General features: G+C 35.9%; 1 protein-coding gene across 7 annotated transcripts in view; it reads right to left on the bottom strand.

Annotated features, from left to right (window-relative positions):
- The window catches only part of LOC120073223 (uncharacterized), a 72,879-nt gene extending 55,728 nt beyond the window's left edge, over positions 1-17,151 (bottom strand). For 3 of the 7 annotated variants that reach the window (XM_090308009.1, XM_039025942.2, XM_090308011.1), the window contains exon 1: positions 16,708-17,132. In XM_090308009.1, the coding sequence (XP_090164135.1) occupies positions 16,708-16,752 (45 nt within the window). In that variant the 5' untranslated portion in view covers positions 16,753-17,132. Of the gene's footprint in view, positions 1-16,707 lie in introns of all 7 variants that reach the window. The other 4 variants (XM_039025949.2, XM_039025958.2, XM_090308022.1 and 1 more) reach the window with 4 other exon arrangements.
- Between the last annotated feature and the right edge of the window lie 3,219 nt (positions 17,152-20,370).

The raw sequence follows: 20,370 nt of genomic DNA, 5'->3' as shown, positions 1-20,370 counted from the left end.
GAACACCATCTGACAATGCTTTTGAAGCTATATCCCACTTGACTAGATGATTTATCTTGCTGCCTTTTTGTCCTTCCCAGAAAAAATTGCACATTAATCTTTCTAATTCAGCAATAACCGAGCTGGGCATGTGGAAGATTGACATGTAGTATGTTGGAAGGTTTGCCAATACAACATTACAAAGTGTTAATTCGCCCCCTCGAGATAAATTATATATCTTCCAACGATCAAGCCTCAAGTGAATTCTGTCTATTATAGGCTGCCAAAATGCATGTTTTTTTTGGGGTATCCCCCTACAGGCAGCCCCAAATAAATGAACGGAAACGTTCCAGCCTTACAACCCAAACGTGCAACAGTAGAAATCAGAGTAGACTCTTGAATATTAACTCCATAAAGGGCTGATTTTTCTCAATTTACTTTCTGCCCCGAGCACCATTCATAAAAGCCAACTGTTTGTATAAGCAAATCCAACATTGTATCATCATATTTGCAAAACAGGAGGGTGTCATCTGCAAACTGTAAAATGGAAATGTGGACTTTTATCTTTTCCAATCGCAAAGCCTTGAAACAGTCCATTCTTGTGTATTTGTGATATAAGGATACTAAAGAGCTCACTAATAATGAGGAATAAAAATTGTGAAAGCAGATCCCTGGGTAGTCACCTCTAAAAGAAGGGGAGATACTCTTCTTTTAGAGGTCGACGGAAGACCCAGTGGTCGAAATATTCCTCCTCAAGTTATCAAAAAACAGAGCAACTCAGAGTTTTGGGTTCAAAAAAACCAAGATGTCCTCAAGGAAGATTTCAACAAATTATGGGTAGTCACTAGGTTATTTGAATTCAATAATTGGTCGGAAGTCTCGAAGGAAGTAAAGCAAATCTAAAGTTATCATCAATCCTCTCTCAGCAGAATCCGCTTTAATAAAGTTGGAAAAGGGAAATTGGAAGACATGATAGAACCACCTGGAGTGTGGCAAAGGATAGGACATCTTCATCTGAAATTTGAAAGGTGGAATACTACATTACACAGCCGACCAAGGTCAATTAAAGGTTATAGAGGCTGGATATCCATTAAAAACCTACCACTGGAGTTTTGGTGCAAGCAAATTTTTGAAGCTATCAGTTCATATTTCGGAGGGTTAGAAGCCATTGCAATAGAAACATTAAATCTTCTCAATGTGGCTGAAGCTAGAATTCAAGTAAAGAAGAATCTATGTGGATTTTTGCCAGCAACTTTAGAAATTTCAGAGGAAAACAGGGGAAGCATATTTTTACATTTTGGAGATATTGAGTTCTTGGACCCTCCAGACAAGGTCAAGAAGATTTTTAATGAAAAGGATCTCTCAAATCCTGAAGACATGGCTCGTTTTAACCAAGTTATAATCGATGAAAGGTTAATTAATTCAAATGAGTCTGAAGAATGGTCCTTTCTTAAAACAGTAGTGAATCTTTTTTTTTAAAAGGAAACCATACTTTTTATTAATGCATAAAAAGAAAGTACAAGAGATGTGTACTTAAAAGAGAACAATACAAGACATCCCCTGTTTTCAAGGACTTTGAAGATTCAAACGGATGATAAAATTAATAGTTCATCGGAAAAGGAGGTTCAAGGGACTTATTTGCCAGAAGAGGTGGTTCAAGGGACTTTTCAAATGGAAGAAAAAGTGATCAGTCCACCGAAAGTAAGGGTTGTTGAAGACCAATCAAATTCGAATTGTCCCGAAGTTCCTATCGGGTTTGGTGTGAACAAAAAGAGAGAGAAGGAAGAGATGTCTTTAAGAAGAGAGAAGGAAGTATCATTAATGAGAAGAGAGCCAATAGATGCTCTAACTCCTCCCAGGGGAAGTCCAACAGGTGTGCATTCGGTCATTCCACCAACTGCAACTTTAATTATTTCAAATGAAAGCCAGGATAACATCACTTTTTTAGAGGAATACCAACAGTCTAAAAAATCTGATAGTGGCGTTATATTAGCCATGGATAGGCAGGAAGTCCTATCGTCGCCCCCTCGTGCCCTGATATTTTGGATCCCATTGCAATAAATTCAATACCATTCAATAAGGAAGTCCAAGGGTCTTCCCCCCCCCCCCCCAAATTCTTGATTTATTATTATCAAAAGACCCTCCCTAGGCCAAAATATCTCCCTCATCTCTATCCGGTCATCTTCCAAACAACACAAGCAAGCCTTCTATTCTAAAACCTTTCCAAAAACATTTCACAAGGAAGAAAACCTCTTTCCGAAATGGCTGGACTTCCATGATAAACGCAAACTTTCTGGAGAATTGTTGTATTATGGTGCAAATACCCACTGGCCCAATCAATAGGTCAGTTCCTTCTCCGCTTGACCCTTGCTCATTCTCATTTCATGATTTCAAAGTTGGAGACTCAAATGTGGCTTTTATGCGAGGTATATCTGACCCTTTCAAGCCGCTATCAAAAACTACGACTCTGATGAAGACTCTTTGCTTAGTATCAGCGCAGCATAGCCCCCGAATTCCTCTAAGATGAGGATTATCTCGGTAAGGACCAACAACAAGATTTGCACTGCCTCTTTCAATCAGAAGAAGAACTCAAAACGGCTAGCAACATCATCCCTCTCATTAAGCCCATCGACAAAGAAGATATTCCCAACAATTTGATCTTGCTTGTGGAAGATTGTGACTTGATCGTGGGTTAATCCCAAGAGTTCATCATGAAAATTATATCATGGAATACAAGAGGTCTGGGTGATGCCTCTAAAAGATTGGCAGTAAGAAGAACCATCAAGAAAACCAATCCATATTTGGTCCTAATCCAAGAAACTAAGGACTTTTTTGATATCAGACTTATAAAGGAGCTTTGGAGCTCCAAAGACATAGGGTGGGAGTTTGTGGAAGCGCAAGGCAGATCAGGGGGTTTATTAACCATGTGAGATGAAAGTAAAATTTTAGTTATAGAGGTTCTCAAAGGAGGCTATTCATTATCAGTTAAATGCATCACCATATGTAAGAAAACAAGTTGGGTTACGAATGTTTATGGCCCCACTGATTACAAAGAAAGAAAACATATATGGCCAAAATTATACTCACTTTTAGGATATTGCTGCGAATCTTGGTGTATAGGAGGAGATTTCAACATCACAAGAAGGATTCAAGAAAGGTTTCCAACAGGGAGACCAACAAAAAGGATGAAAAAGTTCAACAAATTCATTGATTCAACAAAATTAATGGATATCCCCCTTAGTAATGGCCAATTTACTTGGTCAAGAGAAGGTCCTACAGCTTCTTGTTCACTTCTTGACAGATTCTTGATCTCTAATAGTTAAGATGATATCTTTGCAAATACCAGAGTAGTAAGAATGGCACAGTTATGTTCAGATCACTTCCCAATCCTCCTTGAAGCAGGATCATTCGAATGGGGACCATCCCCTTTCAGATTTTGTAACAGCTGGTTATCTATAGTAGATAGCTGTAAAATTATTAAAGACAAATTAAATTTGGGAGTTCAACAAGGTTGGGCCCATTTTGTAATCTCCATCAAGTTAAGGAAAGTCAAATCAGCTCTAAAATCTTGGCATTCAGATTTTGAAACAGCAAGGAAATCAAGAAAGGAAGTGCTACTTAGAGAAATAGATAAGCTTGACCAGCAAGTAAAAGCTCATGATTTACTAGAAACAGAAAGGAGTATGAGAATCTCTTTGATAGCTGAGTTATTTTCCCTCTACAAAATTGATGAAAGAAACCTAAGGAAAAAAAACAAGCTCAATTGGCTAAGCTTAGGGGATGAAAACACTAAATTCCTTCACAAATTCTTGGATGCAAAAAAAAAAAAAAAAAGGAATCTAATCTCCGAACTCATAAATGACCAAGGTGTAGCAACCAACTCTTTCAAGGAAATTGAAGACCTAATTTTAGACTTCTACTCCACGTTGTACACCAAGGCTCCCGGCCAAAGAACTGTACCTATCAACTTCCAATGGTCCAAAGTCTCTACTTCAGAGAATTTAGAGCTGACAGCAAGATTCTCCATAGCTGAAATCAGATCTGCCTTAAACTTGTTGGGCAAAAATAAGGCCCCTGGTCCGGATGGTTTTACAGCTGAATTTCTCCTCAAATTCTGGGATTTTTTCAAGGATAAATTCCTAGAACTCCTTGAAGATTTTGATGGCAATGGGAAGCTGAATTCATGTACAAAGAAAAACTTCATCAGCCTTATTCAAAAGAAAAAGGATGCTGTCCGGGTATGTGACTTTAGACCAATAAGTTTAACTACTTTGACTTATAAAGTAGTAGCTAAAGTACTAGTGGAGAGGCTAAAAAAGGTAATGCCAAGTATAATAGATGCTTCACAAAGTGCCTTTATTGAAGGAAGGCAAATATTAGACCCAATCCTCATAGCCAATGAAGTGGTTGAAGATTATCGTTCCAAGAAGAAAAAATGGTGGATCTTAAAACTTGACCTAAAAAAAGCCTTTGATCATGTTGATTGGGAGTTTCTTGAAAAGATCCTTGTTGAAAAGAATTTTGATTCAAGATGGATAATGAGGATGATGGGTTGTGGATCTAACACAAAATTCTCAATTTTTATAAATGGTAGACCACGTGGTAGAATCCAAGCTACAAGAGGGATAAGGCAAGGCGACCCTCTTTCTCCCTTCCTTTTTCTATTAGTCCGTGAAGTTCTATGTGCATTACTGTCCCGACTTCATGATAAAGGCAAGTTTGAAGGCTTTATAGTGGGCAAAGATAGAATTCATGTCCCCTTATTGCAATTTGCTGATGATACGTTAATTTTCTGCCAAGATGACAAGGAAAAGCTTGAAAACCTAAAGAAAACAATTGAACTTTTTTAGTGGTGCTTAGGGCTGAAGATTAATTAGGAAAAATCAGCTATAAACGGTATCAATATTGATCATAAAAAGCTACAATCAGAAGCTGCCAATCTGAATTGCAAGGCTGTCACTCTCCCATTTATGTACCTCGGCCTTCCACTAGGTGGCTACCCCAAACAATTGGCTTTCTGGCAGCCAGTTATTGATAAAATTCAAAGTAAATTGGACAAATGGAAGAGATACAATCTCTCTAGAGGAGGACGCTCCACCCTTTGTAAGTCGGTCCTTTCTCATATCCCTACTTATTATATGTCACTTTTCTTGATGCCAGAAAAGGTGGTTCGAACTATAGAAAGACTTCTGAGAAATTTTTTTGGGAAGGGCATTCTGGAAGTAAATAAAACCATTTGGTAAAATGGGATCTTGTTTCTCGTTCTCAAGAAGATGGTGGGCTCGGTATTGGTGGTTTGAAACTCAAAAATCAAAGCCTACTGGCAAAATGGGGGTGGAGGTTCATCAATGAGGAGAATTCCCTTTGGAGGAAAGTAATTACAAGTATCTATGGAAGAAGTAAGTTTGGTTGGCACACTAATGGTAAAACTACCAGGAGTCTTAGAAGTCCTTGGGTCAACATCTCAAGAACTTGGCTAAAAGTAGAATCTTTGGCAGCTTTTAAAGTAAATAACGGTTAAAGGGTAGCTTTTTGGCTTGACCCATGGCTGGAAATTGTTCCTCTAAAAGACTCCTTTCCTAGTCTTTTCATCATCTCTACCAAACCCGATGGTACAATACATGATTTTTGGGACGAGGCATTAGATTCTTGGTCTTTCCATTTCCAAAGATTGCTAAAGGAAGAGTCAGAAAATTTCCAGCTCCTGACTAAAAAGCTTTCCCACTCTAAACTTAATCTGCTTCCCGATAAAAGAAGGTGGATTTTAGAACCAAGTGGGATTTTTTCAGTCAAATCTCTCGTAATGCACCTATCCTTCTCTTCCCCAATTGGAACACCATTAGAATCAGCATTGTGGAAATCCAAGAGCCCTAGAAGGGTAAATATTCTAATTTGGATTATGTTGAATGGCTTGCTTAACAGTGCAGATATTCTTCAAAGGAAGCTGCCTACTCATTATATCTCTCCACAGGTTTGCTCTCTATGTTTGGCAAGTTCAAAATCCCTTTCACATTTGTTCTTCCAGTGTGTTTTTGCAGAAAACTGTTGGATACGTTTATTTAATTGCTTCAATGTCAGCTGGATTTTTTACAATGATTTTAAGGCAAATGTGCTTTTTATTGGACCAAAACTGAAGAAGAAGCCAAGATTACTTTGGGTCAATGCAGTCAAAGCTTTGTTATCAGAACTATGGTTTGAAAGGAACCAAAGAGTGTTTCATGACAAAGCATCTCTTCGCTCCTTTAAATTTGATACCGCGCATATCAATGCCTCCTCTTGGTGCTCTCTCTCCAAAGATTTTACAGATTTCTCCATTCAAGACATCAGTCTCAATTGGAACGCCTTCATTTTTCCGCTTTCTTGATATTGTAACTGCTTAGATTCTGGCCACAGTTTAATTTTCAGATTTTCTTTTGGTGTAAGCCTTTGTTTCAGGCATGGACCAGTCAGATTTGTACTCAGTTTTAGAGTTTTCGCTCTACTTTTTAGGATATGATGAGAATGCTACGAAGGTGTCAACCTAGTTGAGATGTCCTGGTGCATTTGTTGATCCTCTGTTTTATTTTTTAGTGTTTTCGTAACATCTTTCATTATCTTAATGAAGTGGTTTGCTTCTTGTTAAAAAAAAAAAAACACCCATTGCAAACCGAAGCAAGAAAATAATTTCCACCAACAATTTGTTGAGAATGAGCAATCAAATAACAAATGTTGCAAATCTTCTCCATTGGCTAAACAGGGTGGATATATTGAGAGTGATAAAAGTTTATTATGAAGCTTGTGTTGCAAAGTAAGTGAGCAATCAAGGGAACCATAAAACAAAACCCATGTCAAAATATTGATTCTTTTGGGACTTTTGATTTTCACAAAGCTTTGTAAATAAAAAATGGGAGAAGTCCTTGTAACAAAAAATAAATAAATAAAAATAGAAGCACGGTTCTTCCACCTTCATGTTCCATTTTCCTAAACATAAGTTAATCTACCCTCAATAGTCTGACGAGGCTTTTTTTCAAAACATTGGCTAGAGGCGTAAACAAAGGCATAGTGGTTTTTAAAGCTCAAGGTACAATAAAACGCAATAGTCTTCTGGGACTTAAGCCGGACATTTTTTTTAAGAGGCACACTATATATAAAGAAAACGTAGGTGAAGTGGAGGTATGGAGAAAAAGAAGAAGGAAGGAAGGAGTTAAAAAAAGGGATTTTGCATTTAGGCTAAGTACAATTTTTTTTTAGTTGATAAAGAAGGGAAAACCCTAATTATTACCTTTTTCTTAAAATAATGGAAAAGCTCCAAGCCTAGGACTTTGAGGCTTGAGACTTCCCAAAAGGCATGCACCTAATGCACGCCTTATTTTGTGAGCCAGGCCTGTGCCTAGGGCGCAGCCAAGAAGGCTTTTTAAAATACCGCAAAGAAGTATGATAAAGAAGGCTAGCAAGAACCGGTTTTATTAAGGTTAGCTAACATTCTAGAGATGAAAACATTCCATTTATCAATTTTGCACATTATTGATGATTGGAGCCAAAATGTGGTTTTATTAGGATCCTGGCAACCTTAGATAGGCACGTCAACAAATCTACTTTAGATTTTATATAATTATGATTAGTACCAATACTATTCTTTGTAATTTTCTATTAGTGATATATAATTAAATTTGTCTTCACCCATCAACTTTTGCTTTGGGATCAATTGGTGATTTAAGATGGTGTCAAAGCAGGTGGTCCAGGGAGGTCTCATGTTCAAACGTCTGCAATGTTATTTCCTTCTCATTTAATATTGATTTTCACTTGTTAGACCTTTTTTATATTTCAAGCCAACAAGTGAGGGAGTGTTAGTGATATATAATTAAATTTGCCTTTGCCCATCAGCTTAAGCTTTTGGGTCAATGGGTGATTTAAGGTTTTCTTCAAAATAGGTTTCCAAATAAATTGGCATTCATTAGTTTCTCTTCCTTGCCATCACTAAAGATGGGAATATCATCCGCAAGGGTGAGATTGTTGAGTATTACTCCCAATTGCAGACCTTACACGACATGATTATAGATACAATCACAGCCCTATTCAACGTGAAGAAGAAGAGACAAGATCTTCTGGTCTCAGTTCCCTTGAAGCTTTTATTTCCCTTGAGAAGAAATAAATAATAGCATTCAATCTCTTGTTCACCTAGCCCATTTTTGGCTAATCTTTAGATTTCGACTCTTAATCCAAAAATCGTCACTTTTTCTAGATCATTTCAATTTTTTCAAGAGATAAAGCTTCCCATTCATCAGATGGAAGGAGACTAGTGTTGAAAGATACCGGCTTTATAAAGAAGAGGAAGAAAGAACACCACAGACCACAAGAACCCCTACAAAGAACCAAAAGAAAAAACAAAATACAAAAAAAAAAAAAAAAAAAAGAACTTCCACAATGAGAAACACCAAACGAATTGAACAAAAGAAAATTTAGAAAATAAAGAGCCTAAAGGACCAAACTCAACACAAAAGACTATACCCTGGAAATTGAACCAAAGACAACACCTAAGAACCAAAAGCATTGGACATAAAATAGGAAAAACTCAAAGGTCTGAGCCCCAACCCAAAAGAACAACCACCAAGAAATAGAACTAAGCCCCAAAACAAACAAGCAGGAACCACTAAACCCAAATCGCAAACACAATAGAGCAAACAAACATCAACAGCGAATACCTTGGGAATTGAAGGGAGAAATATCAAGCATCTCGAAACCACAAGTTTCAATAAGAGAAGCAAATTTGCTTGGCACGGGTGAAGGAAGAAAGTAGGTAATTTGTTTATCACTTTCTTGAAAAAGTGATGCTAAATTATTACCAAAAGAATCCCATGCACCGATATAGTCAATAATAGTTTGCTTAACTTAAAAGTAGATTGTACACTGCTCAAACTAACTCCAGTATCACAATCATCAACATTTCCAACATAACATGAGAGAAGGGAAATGCTCCTTTAGTGAAGACACCATCAGAAACTAATATAGTAAATTCTTGTCCACGATAATGCCGAGAAATAGCTTTCTTGGCAGATAGAGCCAAAAGACTAGAAACATTTTCTTCAACACAATCGAGATTCAACGTATTATCCCCGATGATCTGAGAAAGTGAAAAATTGTGCACTTTCCTTTTAAGTGCAGGACTAAGGATAAGCTACAATAAAACAATTAAGAATTTGTTTATGATGATACCAATTTGTTGATGATAAGATTTTCTTCTGATCTGGCAATGAGAATTCGTTTCTGATTCTAAATCATATTTTGGCTTTTTCTAAGGAGATTTTTGGCTTGAGGATTAATTGGGGGAAGTGTAATGTTATAGGGATTAATTGTTTAGATGAGAAGCTTAAAAGGTGGTTGGATTTGGTGGGTTGTGAGATTGGAGGTCTTCCTTCTTCCTATCTTGGTCTCCCTCTTGGAAGCCATCCCAAATTGATCACCGCATGGGATCTCGTGTTAGATAAAGTGAAGAGTAGGTTAGTCTTTTTTGAAAAGGATTCTTCTTTAAAACGAGAAGGCTTAACGTGATCAAAGACATCTAGAGCGGGAATCCTGTTTATTTCTTTTCCCTTTCCAGAGCCACAAGGTCTATAAGAGCTTGGAGAATCTGAGAGATTGATGCATGATTCCTTTAGGAATGGGTCCATGAAGGGAAAGGTAAGGGTTCCCACCTGGAAAGGTAAGAGATTATAGAGAGGTCGATCTCTAGGGGGGCTTTGAGATTGGGAATCTTAGGTTAGGTAACAAAGCCTTATTAGCCAAGTGGTACTGGTGTTTCTCCTCTAAGCCTAATGCCCCTTGGCATAAGATCATTGTAACTAAACATGGCCCTCCATCCTTTTGAGTGGTTGTCTAAGGGGATTAAAGGTACTCACCAAAATTTGTGGAAGGATATTTCGAAAGAACTCCCTTCTTTTGTTCACTTGGTCCATTGTGTGGTGGGGAAGGGGAGGGATACGTATTTTTAGGAAATCCTTCAATGGGGGAGAGACCTCTTTGGGCCTTATTTCCTAGACTTTTTCATTTGTCTTTTCTCAAAAACCGCATTATTGTTGATTTCTTTGTTTGGTTTGGGAGCTTGTGTTCCTTTTTGTTTGGGTTCCACAGCTCTCTTTCCAATAGGGAAGCGTCGGATATGGCCTCGCTTCTTTCTTTACTCGAGGGTCACTCTTTTAGACATGGGAGAAGAGATGTAAGAGTTCGGAGAAATAGTCCTTTGGAGGGGTTTTCATGTAAGTCCCCTCTGCATAGTTTGATTGATCATTCTCCCTTAGGTGACTCGGTTTTCTCAATTACTTGGGGGATTAAGATTCCTAGAAAAGTGAGATTCTTTACTTGGCAAGTTCTTCATGGTCGTGCTAATGTGATGGATCGACTTGTGAGAAAGCTACCTTCGCTTGTGGAGTCATTATGTTGTATTCTTTGTCGGAAGGTGGAAGAAAATCTCGATCATATCCTTGGCAGTGTGAGTTTGCAAGTTTTGTTTGGGAGCTATTTTTCAAACGTTGACATTTTGTATACTCGTCAGAGGGATACTGGCAGTATTATCGAGGAGTTCCTCCTCGACACCTCGCGGGGAGAAGGGTCCCTTCATACGGCTTGTTGGGGTATGCATGATCTTATCAACTTTGTGGGGTGAGCAGAATAATAGGACTTTTAGAGGGATGATTAGGGACCCTAATGAAGTTTGGTCTCTTATTCGATATCATGTTTTTTTGTGGGCTTCAATTTTGAAGACCTTTTGTAACTATTATAGATTCAATAGGTATTATTTTGCATAGATGGAGTCCCTTCCTATAGAGGGATGTCTCCTTTTGTGGGTTGTCTTTTGTATGCCCATGTATTATTTCATTTTTTTCTCAATGAAAGTTGTTGTTTCTACCAAAATAATAATAATAATAAAGAATTCATGACTTGTATCAAATTTTCTCCAAAATTCTCTCTTAAATTAGCTTAGGAACTTAACATCCTGGTTAGAAATCAATTCTTTTTGGAATACAATGTAAGCAAATGATTTCTCTATAAAAGATAATTGGCAATGTATCTTACATCTAACATCTTTCTACATGCTCGAAATTGCGTCATTTTACTAATATGTCAACCACAACAAGGACAAAGTTGAATCAAGTTGGGTCTTTGGCAGTCCAAGGATAAAATCCATGAACAAATCTTTCCCGATTGAATGTGGAATCAATAAAGGTGCATAGAGCCCTTCTCTAATTCTTTGACAAACAAAACATCTCTCAACAAAATTGTCGCATTCTATTAAGGCCAAGCTTCTCAGGTTGGAAGATATCAAAGAATTTTTTAGGATATCCTTGCTCAGACGATTTCAAACTAATAAAGATAAAAGCTTCTCGCTAGTGTGTTGTTAAGATCCTGCAACTTGTTCTCCCTTTTCGAACAACCACACAGACAGTAAGCTAAAGAATAAAGAAGATAAAGGAAGAACCGAAAGACGAAATATTTTCCAAACTTCTTATTAATCTCCCAACGTTCAGACAGCCACACTACACTGCTTCACCTTCAGCAAGAAAAAAGAAGAAAAACATAGTACTTCGAAAATAAAAGGAGATCAAATAACCCAGCTGGTTTTCAAGAGATGCTGGGGAAATCTCTCCATGAAGAGTGCCTCTTCCTAATTCAGAATATTTTTCCTCCCTCTCGATGTCGTCCTCCTTCCCTTTTTTATTACTCTCCCATGGTCCCTACTCCAACGAAATCCTTCCTTCTTATTTCTGTTGAAACCATTTCACCCCCTTCCACTAATCCCTTAACCGAATTCATTTGTGAACTTCCCTTTTTACCCCTCCTTTTATAGGTGTAGACTATTGGAGGTTTTACATGTTCACTATTCAAAGCTTTTGCAAGCTATTCATTTCAAGATATTTGTAATAACCAGGAGGTGGGTTGTATTTATCCTTTTGTTTTAGTTTCTTTTATCTTTTTTCTACTTTTATTGGTCTACATTTGTAGTCGGTCTATCTTATTCAGTGTTTTTAAATGCCCGGCGCCTTAAGGTACAATGGCCCTCTGGAGCCTAGGCGCAAGGTGCACAAAAAAGCGTGGACTTTTTTTTTTTGTGAGGCGCACTATATATAAAAATGTTACATTAAAAAGAGAGAGTATAATTGAAGTGGGAATATGGAAAAAGGGGACCCCAACCACAAGAAACTTTGCATTTAGGTTTGGTAAACTTGATCCTTTTAGTTAATAAAGAACGAAAATCCTTAATTATTACTATTTTTTAAAATAATTGAAAAGCCCCAAGGCACAGGCTTTGATCTTTGGGCCTAAACGCGCGCTCGAGAGAGCTTTTTAAAACACTGATCTTATTACTTTCGTTCTCTTTTCTTCATTAATGAAACGATATATTTCCTTGTCAGAACAAAAATTATTGCCCATCCTTCCCAAAGTTTGTTGTTGGCTTATGAATCTACCTTCTTATCTTCTATTTCCTTGGTTCCTGATTTAATCTTCCTTACTGAAGAGCCAGACTCATGGTGATACTGTAAGACTCCCGTTGGGGAGATATTGGGATGGTTATTAGAAAGGGCATACTAGTAATTAAATAGTAAGTTTGATAGAGCTTTTAGTTATAAATAGAGGGAATGGGTTGGGAGCAAGGGTGTAAAGAATTTTGTGGGATTTCCTTTGGGAATTTGGGAGAAAGTAGCCCTCTCAAAAGGCTATGGTATATTGTAGTTTCTTCATTGATATTGCAATATATATTTCTATCTCTAGATTCTTTGTATTTCTTGAATATTCTTGTTAGGAAGTATCCTAACAAATTGGTATCGGAGCTCTTTCTTTCTCTAGGAAGGCTGGAAAAAAATGGTCCAAAAACAATAGAAGAGAGGTTGGATGGTATCAACAGAACCAAGGTTGAGATCAAAGATATGATACAGTCCATAATTCAACATATCCAACAATTGGCGGGTGAAATCCAAGGAATTATACTTCCAAGGGAAGAAAAATAGGAAACACTTGGAGAAGAAGTTGAATCCCAAACTTCTAGTGAGCTTACAACCGAAATCTCATTTGTGGAAGGTCCTTCACAAACCTTGACAAGCATCGAGGAAGAAGGGAAAAGGAGTACACCAAAAATCTCCGTTGAAGGTCCACCATAAAAGAAGAGAGAAATAAAAGATAACAATAAGGGGATTAAAGGAAACAAACTGGTTGGAAGGTAAGGTGGAGAGAGAACACAGTATTTATTGGAGGTCATGGTTTTGAAGGAAACGAGAAAATGGTTGGAAGGTTGAAAAACACGATGGTTGAATTTTTGTGGACCACTACAAAGGAGATACAGAGGATAGAAAAGGAAGAAAAGGGTGATGGCATTACAAGGTTCCACAGCGGACAAGAAAAAGAAAAAGAAAAAGTGACTTGAAGATGGAGGTATCGAAGGAGAAGGGTCATGAAGAAAATCGAGAGAAGAAACGACATTTGATAGATTGTGGTCGTGGCCAGCGTTGAAGGGTGAGATGGTTGGAGACAAGGACTTGGTGGAAGTGGAAATGCCAATTAAAGGAGATAGAAGCAATGGAGAGAAAGATTAAAACATTACCGAGGAGAACATGAGGTGGTAGACTGACAAGGAAACATTGGAGGGAGAACTCCACAATGATCATTGGAGTCGTAGGATGTGAAAAGAGGAATAGGCGGTGTGTCACCACAAAATCAAAGAACAATGTTCGAATATGGTAGTCAGCCAAAGTATGAATTTTGGTACTCATGAAGATGAAGACCTGAGGTTCCGGAATAATGCCTTTTGCGTCATGAATCTTCTTTCCAACCAATCGATAGAATACAAACAACTCGACATTGGAGAGTTAGTTTGGTACAGTGACCCGTTGATCCTTGAGGTAAGCATCTTGATTCGTTAGTTAATTGTGATGATTGGCTTTCGACAAACTTGGGGGATGGGCACAACAACGATAAAATTATAGAGCAAAAAAAAAACAGATGCAGTGGTGGGAAAAGAGGCAGGTAATAGAGGAGGCCAGTTGCGGAAAGTGGAGGTAGAGGTGTTATGACATCAAGGAACAAAATGAAGGACATCGACTAAGTTGCGAGGGAGAATTGTTGTTTATGTCTCAAGAATAACTATCAACAGGATGGGTGGCCAAATGAAAAAGGAAGAGGGAGGTGGCAGCAAAAATGACTTCAACATTGGAAATTTTACAAGAAAGAGGAAGAAGAAGCTGAGTTGGAAAATGGAGGAAAGATGATGGTCCGACGAAAGCTATGGCCAGCAACGAATAATTGGATGGCTTGAGACAATGAAGAAGTTGTTGAAGGGAGCTATAAAAGACGGCGGGAAAAGATGGGGAGGAAGATGCCGACGATTATTTGGCGATCGTGAGGCGACCAGCGGCGGGAACACTGAGGGGAAGAAAATATCATCAATGGTCATGAAGTGCAATGAAGGTAGGAAGATGAAGAAGTTGGTTATGCTGATAATCAATTACAGTCAAACAAAGAAGAAGAGGTGGTATGCCCTAAAAATTGCAGAGGAAGGTGGATGGAGATGAAGGCTTGGAAGTGTTGCAATTTCATGAAGTGTTGGGAAAATTAATCTTTGCCCAAGTAATGTGTCAAGTGGAGGGGTCAACAAGTTGGAAAAAGTTGCAAAAGCCTATGGGTTTTGTTTATGGGCACTTTAATGGGCTTAATCCAAACGAATTAAAGCAACAAGTTGGAAAAGATGTGGAAGCCTATGGGTTTGGCTTATGGGCTGCTTAAGGAGCTTAATCCAAACAAATTAAAGCCCATTTTCTTTCAAGGCTGAAGAGAATCTTTTCATTTTGTTGAGCACCCCTTGAGGACAAGGTGTCTTTAAAGGACAGAGTATTGTAAGACCCCTAGTTGAGCAAATATTAGGATGGTTATTATAAGGGGCTTATTAGTAATTAGATAGTAAGTTTGCTAGGTCTTTTAATTATAAATAGAGGGAGTGGGTTGGGAGCAAGAGTGTGAAGAATTTTGTGGGATTTCCTTTGGAGAATTTTGGAAAAACTAGCCCTCTCGAAAGGCTATGGTATATTGTAGTTTCTTCATTGATATTGCAATATATAATTCTATCTTTAGTGTTCTTCATTGATGTTGCAAGTTGTTTCTTTTTTTCTTTTTCTTTTTTTTTTTTTTTTTTTGCAAATTTAATTGTTGAATTTGCATTTTTCTCCCTGACAAAATAAATTGTTGTTCTCTCCGAAGGGAAGTTGTGGTTGTTCTCTCTTGTCCTTTCTTCTTGATCATATGCAGGTTCTTTTTCTTAATCACATAAATGAATAATAATTTAAAGCAATTAAAACTAATAATTAGTGAGTAATTTCCCCTCCCCTCTTACCTATTCGTTCCAAGGAAAAAAGTCCAACCTTCGAGGGGGATAATAATAATTACCTAGGTTTTAAAAAGTAAACATCCGTGGACCGTGAAACAAACATGGGCTTTTTATATCCTTGCCAGAAGCCTTCTTAAAACCTATGAACAAATTGGGCATTAGGTAATTTCCCAAATAATGTTAAAGACCCATTTTATGCTAAAAGTTGTTTGACGCAAAACTAGTTAATATAAGTCTCAACTACGACCTGAAATGAACTTTCATGGCATTCAAGCATGAGAGCTCCTTATCCACTAGCACAAAAGACCAATCCTGGAGAAAACTACAGGGATCAAAGTAATGTGAGGAATCATTGCCCCAAGGGAAGAGTCTAAGAACGCACTAAAATCACTCCAACCAAGTTGCTTTTTCTCCCAACTTGGTAACCTTTTGTTACTTTTGCAAAACAACCATGCATATTAATGATTTTTTCTTCACCAAGCACGTTATCTCTATGAAGATCTTGTGATACTTGAATGATCACCAAATTTCCTAAGCATCTTCAAACCAAATGACAAAAAAAAAAATTCCAGACAAAGCCCATTAAGGCTTGGCTTGCTCCTTTTTGAAATTGAAAACAAGAACCTGAAGAAGAACCACAATATTCAAGCCAAGAAAGAGAAATAGAGGGAGTGCATAACTGAGTTGAACTGCAACGAGAAGGCAAGAGGGAGAGTAATGGTAGAGTGTCATTTCTCTCCACCTATTAACGACGTTAACACCAATATTGCTGACATCACATTTAACCCAATGGCCTTCGACTCTTGTCCCACTATTGCTAACCAATTCACCTAGCATAACGATCTTAAGAAGTATCTCAAAATTCAAATGAGTAGCGTTCTAAAGAAAAAAAAAAACTAACAGCAACCAATGGTTTTGTACATAAAGGCCTCCAACTGAAAAATTCTCACGAGAGAAATGAAGCAAAATGTAATTGACCATTCCTCAATGAGTAACCCTCTCCCATCTTCACTACCCAAAATAGCATCCATAGTTCAACCAGCGACAATTAATTAAAACCCCGATCGATCGAATACAAACTTTGGGAAGTGCCAACATATCGCCCCCACACAAATACCACCCTCTAACCGCTCGCGAACAGCTTTTGCACTGGAAGTAAAATTCTAAATTAAATCGTATTAAAACTTAGAAGTTTTAGAAGTTCGAAGAAAATTAAATTCTTCCCCGGCGCAAAAAAGCAGAAGAAAAAAGAAACTAAAATTTACAATTAGCTACTGAAAGACCAGCTCGAGCTCCAAAACGAGGAAATTGAAGTCGGGTACACTAAGTATAATAGCAATAAGCTAAAGTACAGTTAATCAGTTGAGTAAATGAAAGCTGACCTGCATCGAATTGGAGTTGGTTTGTGATCTCTCCAGCGCGCCCATTGTGTGTCCTGCAAAAACTTTGCTCGGAGTTTCGAATTCAGAGACGAGTTGGAGGGAATTGAGTAAGGAAGAAGGAATATGGAAGTCGAAATTAGGGTTTAGAGAAGGAGAAGTGGCGAGAGGGAATTGGAAGAGAAAGAAGACGTCGACGGGGGAGAGGGGTTGTCGAAATAAAACCCTAGAAACAGCCGAGGACGAACGAAGAAGAAGCAGTGTGAAGCTTCGCAACTCTCTTCTCTCTCTTTCGCGGCTATTTTCTCCCTCCTTCGCTCTCTCTCTCTCTCTCTCTCTCTCTCTCTCTCTCTCTCTCTCTCTCCTATTTTATTGTTTCTAAAAATTTTGGAATTTACAATTCTGTGTAGTGCGGGCGCTCCATGTCCAAACGAACTACTACGCAACAACTTTTAAAATAGTAATAATAGTAAATAATGATGAGCTTTAAATCTTCTTCTTTCTTTTATTTCTTTTAATTAAAAATCGTGGGAGGGAGAATCGAGTCGTTGGCTCAAGAGGAGTTTTAGTTAGATGGACTATATTCAAGTTTAGAATAGTTTGATCAATTAATATACATATTATTGTTTTTTTTCTAAGAAAATCAATCTTCAAACAATCACAAAGATATCAAAGTCATATCAATCAAATGACAAAAATACTTAGAAAAAATATTTTACTAATAATGAAACTCGTCCCCATTCGTTGTCCAATGGGATATATTGTCAGTCACCACATTTTGAGAAACATTGAACATGTCGAAATTGAATCACATGTTGAGTTATCATGGACATATTTTCTTCCATCACATATTTCATTGGAGTTAACATATCATCCTCCTCTATCAATAGTTACATGAGAGTCAAAATTTCGAATTTTCATTCTCATGTATTGTTAAACCAAATAAGATGTCTATTTTGATCGATATAACAACATCTAAGGTCTAGTCCATGTATTTCTAATGAAAATTGATTATTTAATTTTTTTTTTTAGTACAAAGAATTATTCTCAATTTGATGATTTGACATTTTTTTTTTATCTTATTCTATTTGGTGTAAATTTGATGGTTGAATTTTGTTGGAATTTTACAAACACGATGAGACAAAATCTTGAATCTTATGTGTCAAAGTGAACCTTTTAAAAATATACAAATTAAGTCTCATAAATAAATAAAAGTATGAGAAACTAAAATATATGCTAACTTGAGCACCTTAAACTCTAAAAAAAAAAAAAAAAAAAATTTATGGTCCTTATGTTTTTGGTCTAGTTCCCATTTTATCATCAAGTGTAAAAATCTTACACTCTGACTATTTAAACTTTGAGTTTAGTTCAATTTAGCCTATAAGTTTCAAAACGATACAATTTTATCATCAAAATTTGAGTTTTGTTTCAATTTTGTCCTTGTGTTCCAAAATTTAAACTTTTAACATCGAATTCTCTCTAAACACTTGCTTTTTCGCCTTCACTATGAATGTCTATTGATTAATTTAAAAGATTACAATTGATTAAGTCTTACTATTTCCCACCACTATTAAAAATAAATTTAGAAGTCAAAATTATAATTACTTGAGGTTAACTAATAGAGTAATTATTTTAAATGACAAAACTGCTCTAAATATTTTTAAATATAGCAAAATGTTACTGTTTATCAGTGATTGACATCTATCAATATCTATCACTAATAGACAGTGACATTTTGTCATATTTGTAAATAAGTTTGTTAATTTTTCTATATATGAAGACGACCCTAACTAATAAACATTAATATTAATTATTGAAGGTGTATATTTAGTGAAAATAGAGATTAAAATGTAAATTTTGAAACTCAAGGACCAAATTAAAACAAAACTCAAATTTATTGATAAAATTATAACTTTTTGAAATTAGAAACCAAATTAAAAGTAAACTTAAGAAAAAAACAATTAATTAAATAAGTTAAAATAGATAAAAAAAAATTTATTTTAAATGATAAATCTATTTGAAGTATTTTTTAAATATAACCAAATGTTTATCCATATAGATTATAACACTCTTCTAAATGAAATCATAATATTTTACTATATATATAAACAAGTCGAATCATTTTCTATATTAAAAACAGTATTAAAAAATAAATAAAAGAATCATGATATTAAAAAAAATGATAATTTATTAGAAGGACGGTTTTGGATAAGGTCGAGTCCTTATGAAATTTCACGCGCTTTCTTTTGAAGATCAAATTAAAAATGGGGAAGGGAGGTGGCGTGGGGCCCGGTCCCATGGCATTACCGGTGACTCTCCGAGGGTGGATCGCACGTGAGAAAAGAAATTGGCACGTGAAAAATTGGAGAAAGAGGATGGATGAAAATTCTGTCCAATCATTGGCGACCACTCAGATGATTGCAAAGAATAACGAATGACGCTGCCTTTGGCTATGGGTTTTGGGAGATGTCATGTGAATGTTAGTTGGGTTTAATGAAGAACGAAAATATCTCTGTCGATATAAATAACGACAACTCAGATTTATAGATATATCAACAGATATTTAAATATTAATGGATATTTTAAAATAATTATAGATATCACAAAAATTTATAAAAATATTGTAAAACTTTTAATAAAATTTTAAAACAAACTCATTTATGTGATAAACTATAGTTTCTAGCATATAAATCAATAATTAGAAACCAAATATGATTGATGATAAAATAATAAAAACAGTGAAGACGAAAAATTATCGTACATAGAATATTTCATTAATAAAGTTTAGGTCATACAAAATGAATGTCAGGTGTACTAATAAAAATAAACTTGATAAATTTATAAACTAAAATTTGAATCAACAAATAATTCAAATTCAATAATAATATGATGTTATTGGGATATTCCAACATTATATAATGACAAAACAAAATATAAATTATATTATATAATGTAAACAAAAGTGGAAAACTAAAATAACGAATAGATTAAAAGAGAATAGACAGGGGAGATAACTATAAATTAAATTTATTTAGAAGTATCGATTATATAATAATTAATAATAAAAAGTTAGGACATGAAACGGAAAAGATATTGAGAAAATAAAAAGCAAAAAAAGATGAAGAGAAAAGAGAGGAGTGAGCTGTAATGAAAAAAAACTTTAAAATAAATAGGAAAAAGTGACTAGGTAAGAAGTCAAATATGATCGATAATGAAAATAGTAGAAATTTAAAAAATGATTATGAACTAAATATTTGGTTTTAGAGTTTATAATCAAGTGAATTAATGGCCTAATTTACCATCAAAATTGGTAAGGTATGTATTTTCAGTATATTATAAGAAGTAAAATCTAATTTCAAAATTAAAAAAGACGAGGTAAAGAAGGATTGAGATTATGGACTAAAGAAAAAAAAACAAAATATAAACTATACGATATACAAAGATAATATATATATATATATAGTGAGAGACCTAAAATGAATAGATGTAATAAGATAATCAAGGGGAGAGATGGTTGTGAATGAAAGAGGGAGAAAATTAAAGTAAAAAATATAAAAATAATAAAGATAATATAATAATTAATAAAAAGAAAAGCTAAACATGAAAAATAAGAAAGTATGAAGTGTTGTGAATTTGAGGAACACAACGAGAACACGGATATGGAGA

Source organism: Benincasa hispida, chromosome 1 (genome assembly GCF_027475165.1).
Source record: "Benincasa hispida cultivar pf3 chromosome 1, pf3_genome.v1.1, whole genome shotgun sequence".
Classification (NCBI taxonomy): domain Eukaryota; kingdom Viridiplantae; phylum Streptophyta; class Magnoliopsida; order Cucurbitales; family Cucurbitaceae; genus Benincasa; species Benincasa hispida.
This window is presented reverse-complemented; position numbering and strand designations above follow the sequence as displayed.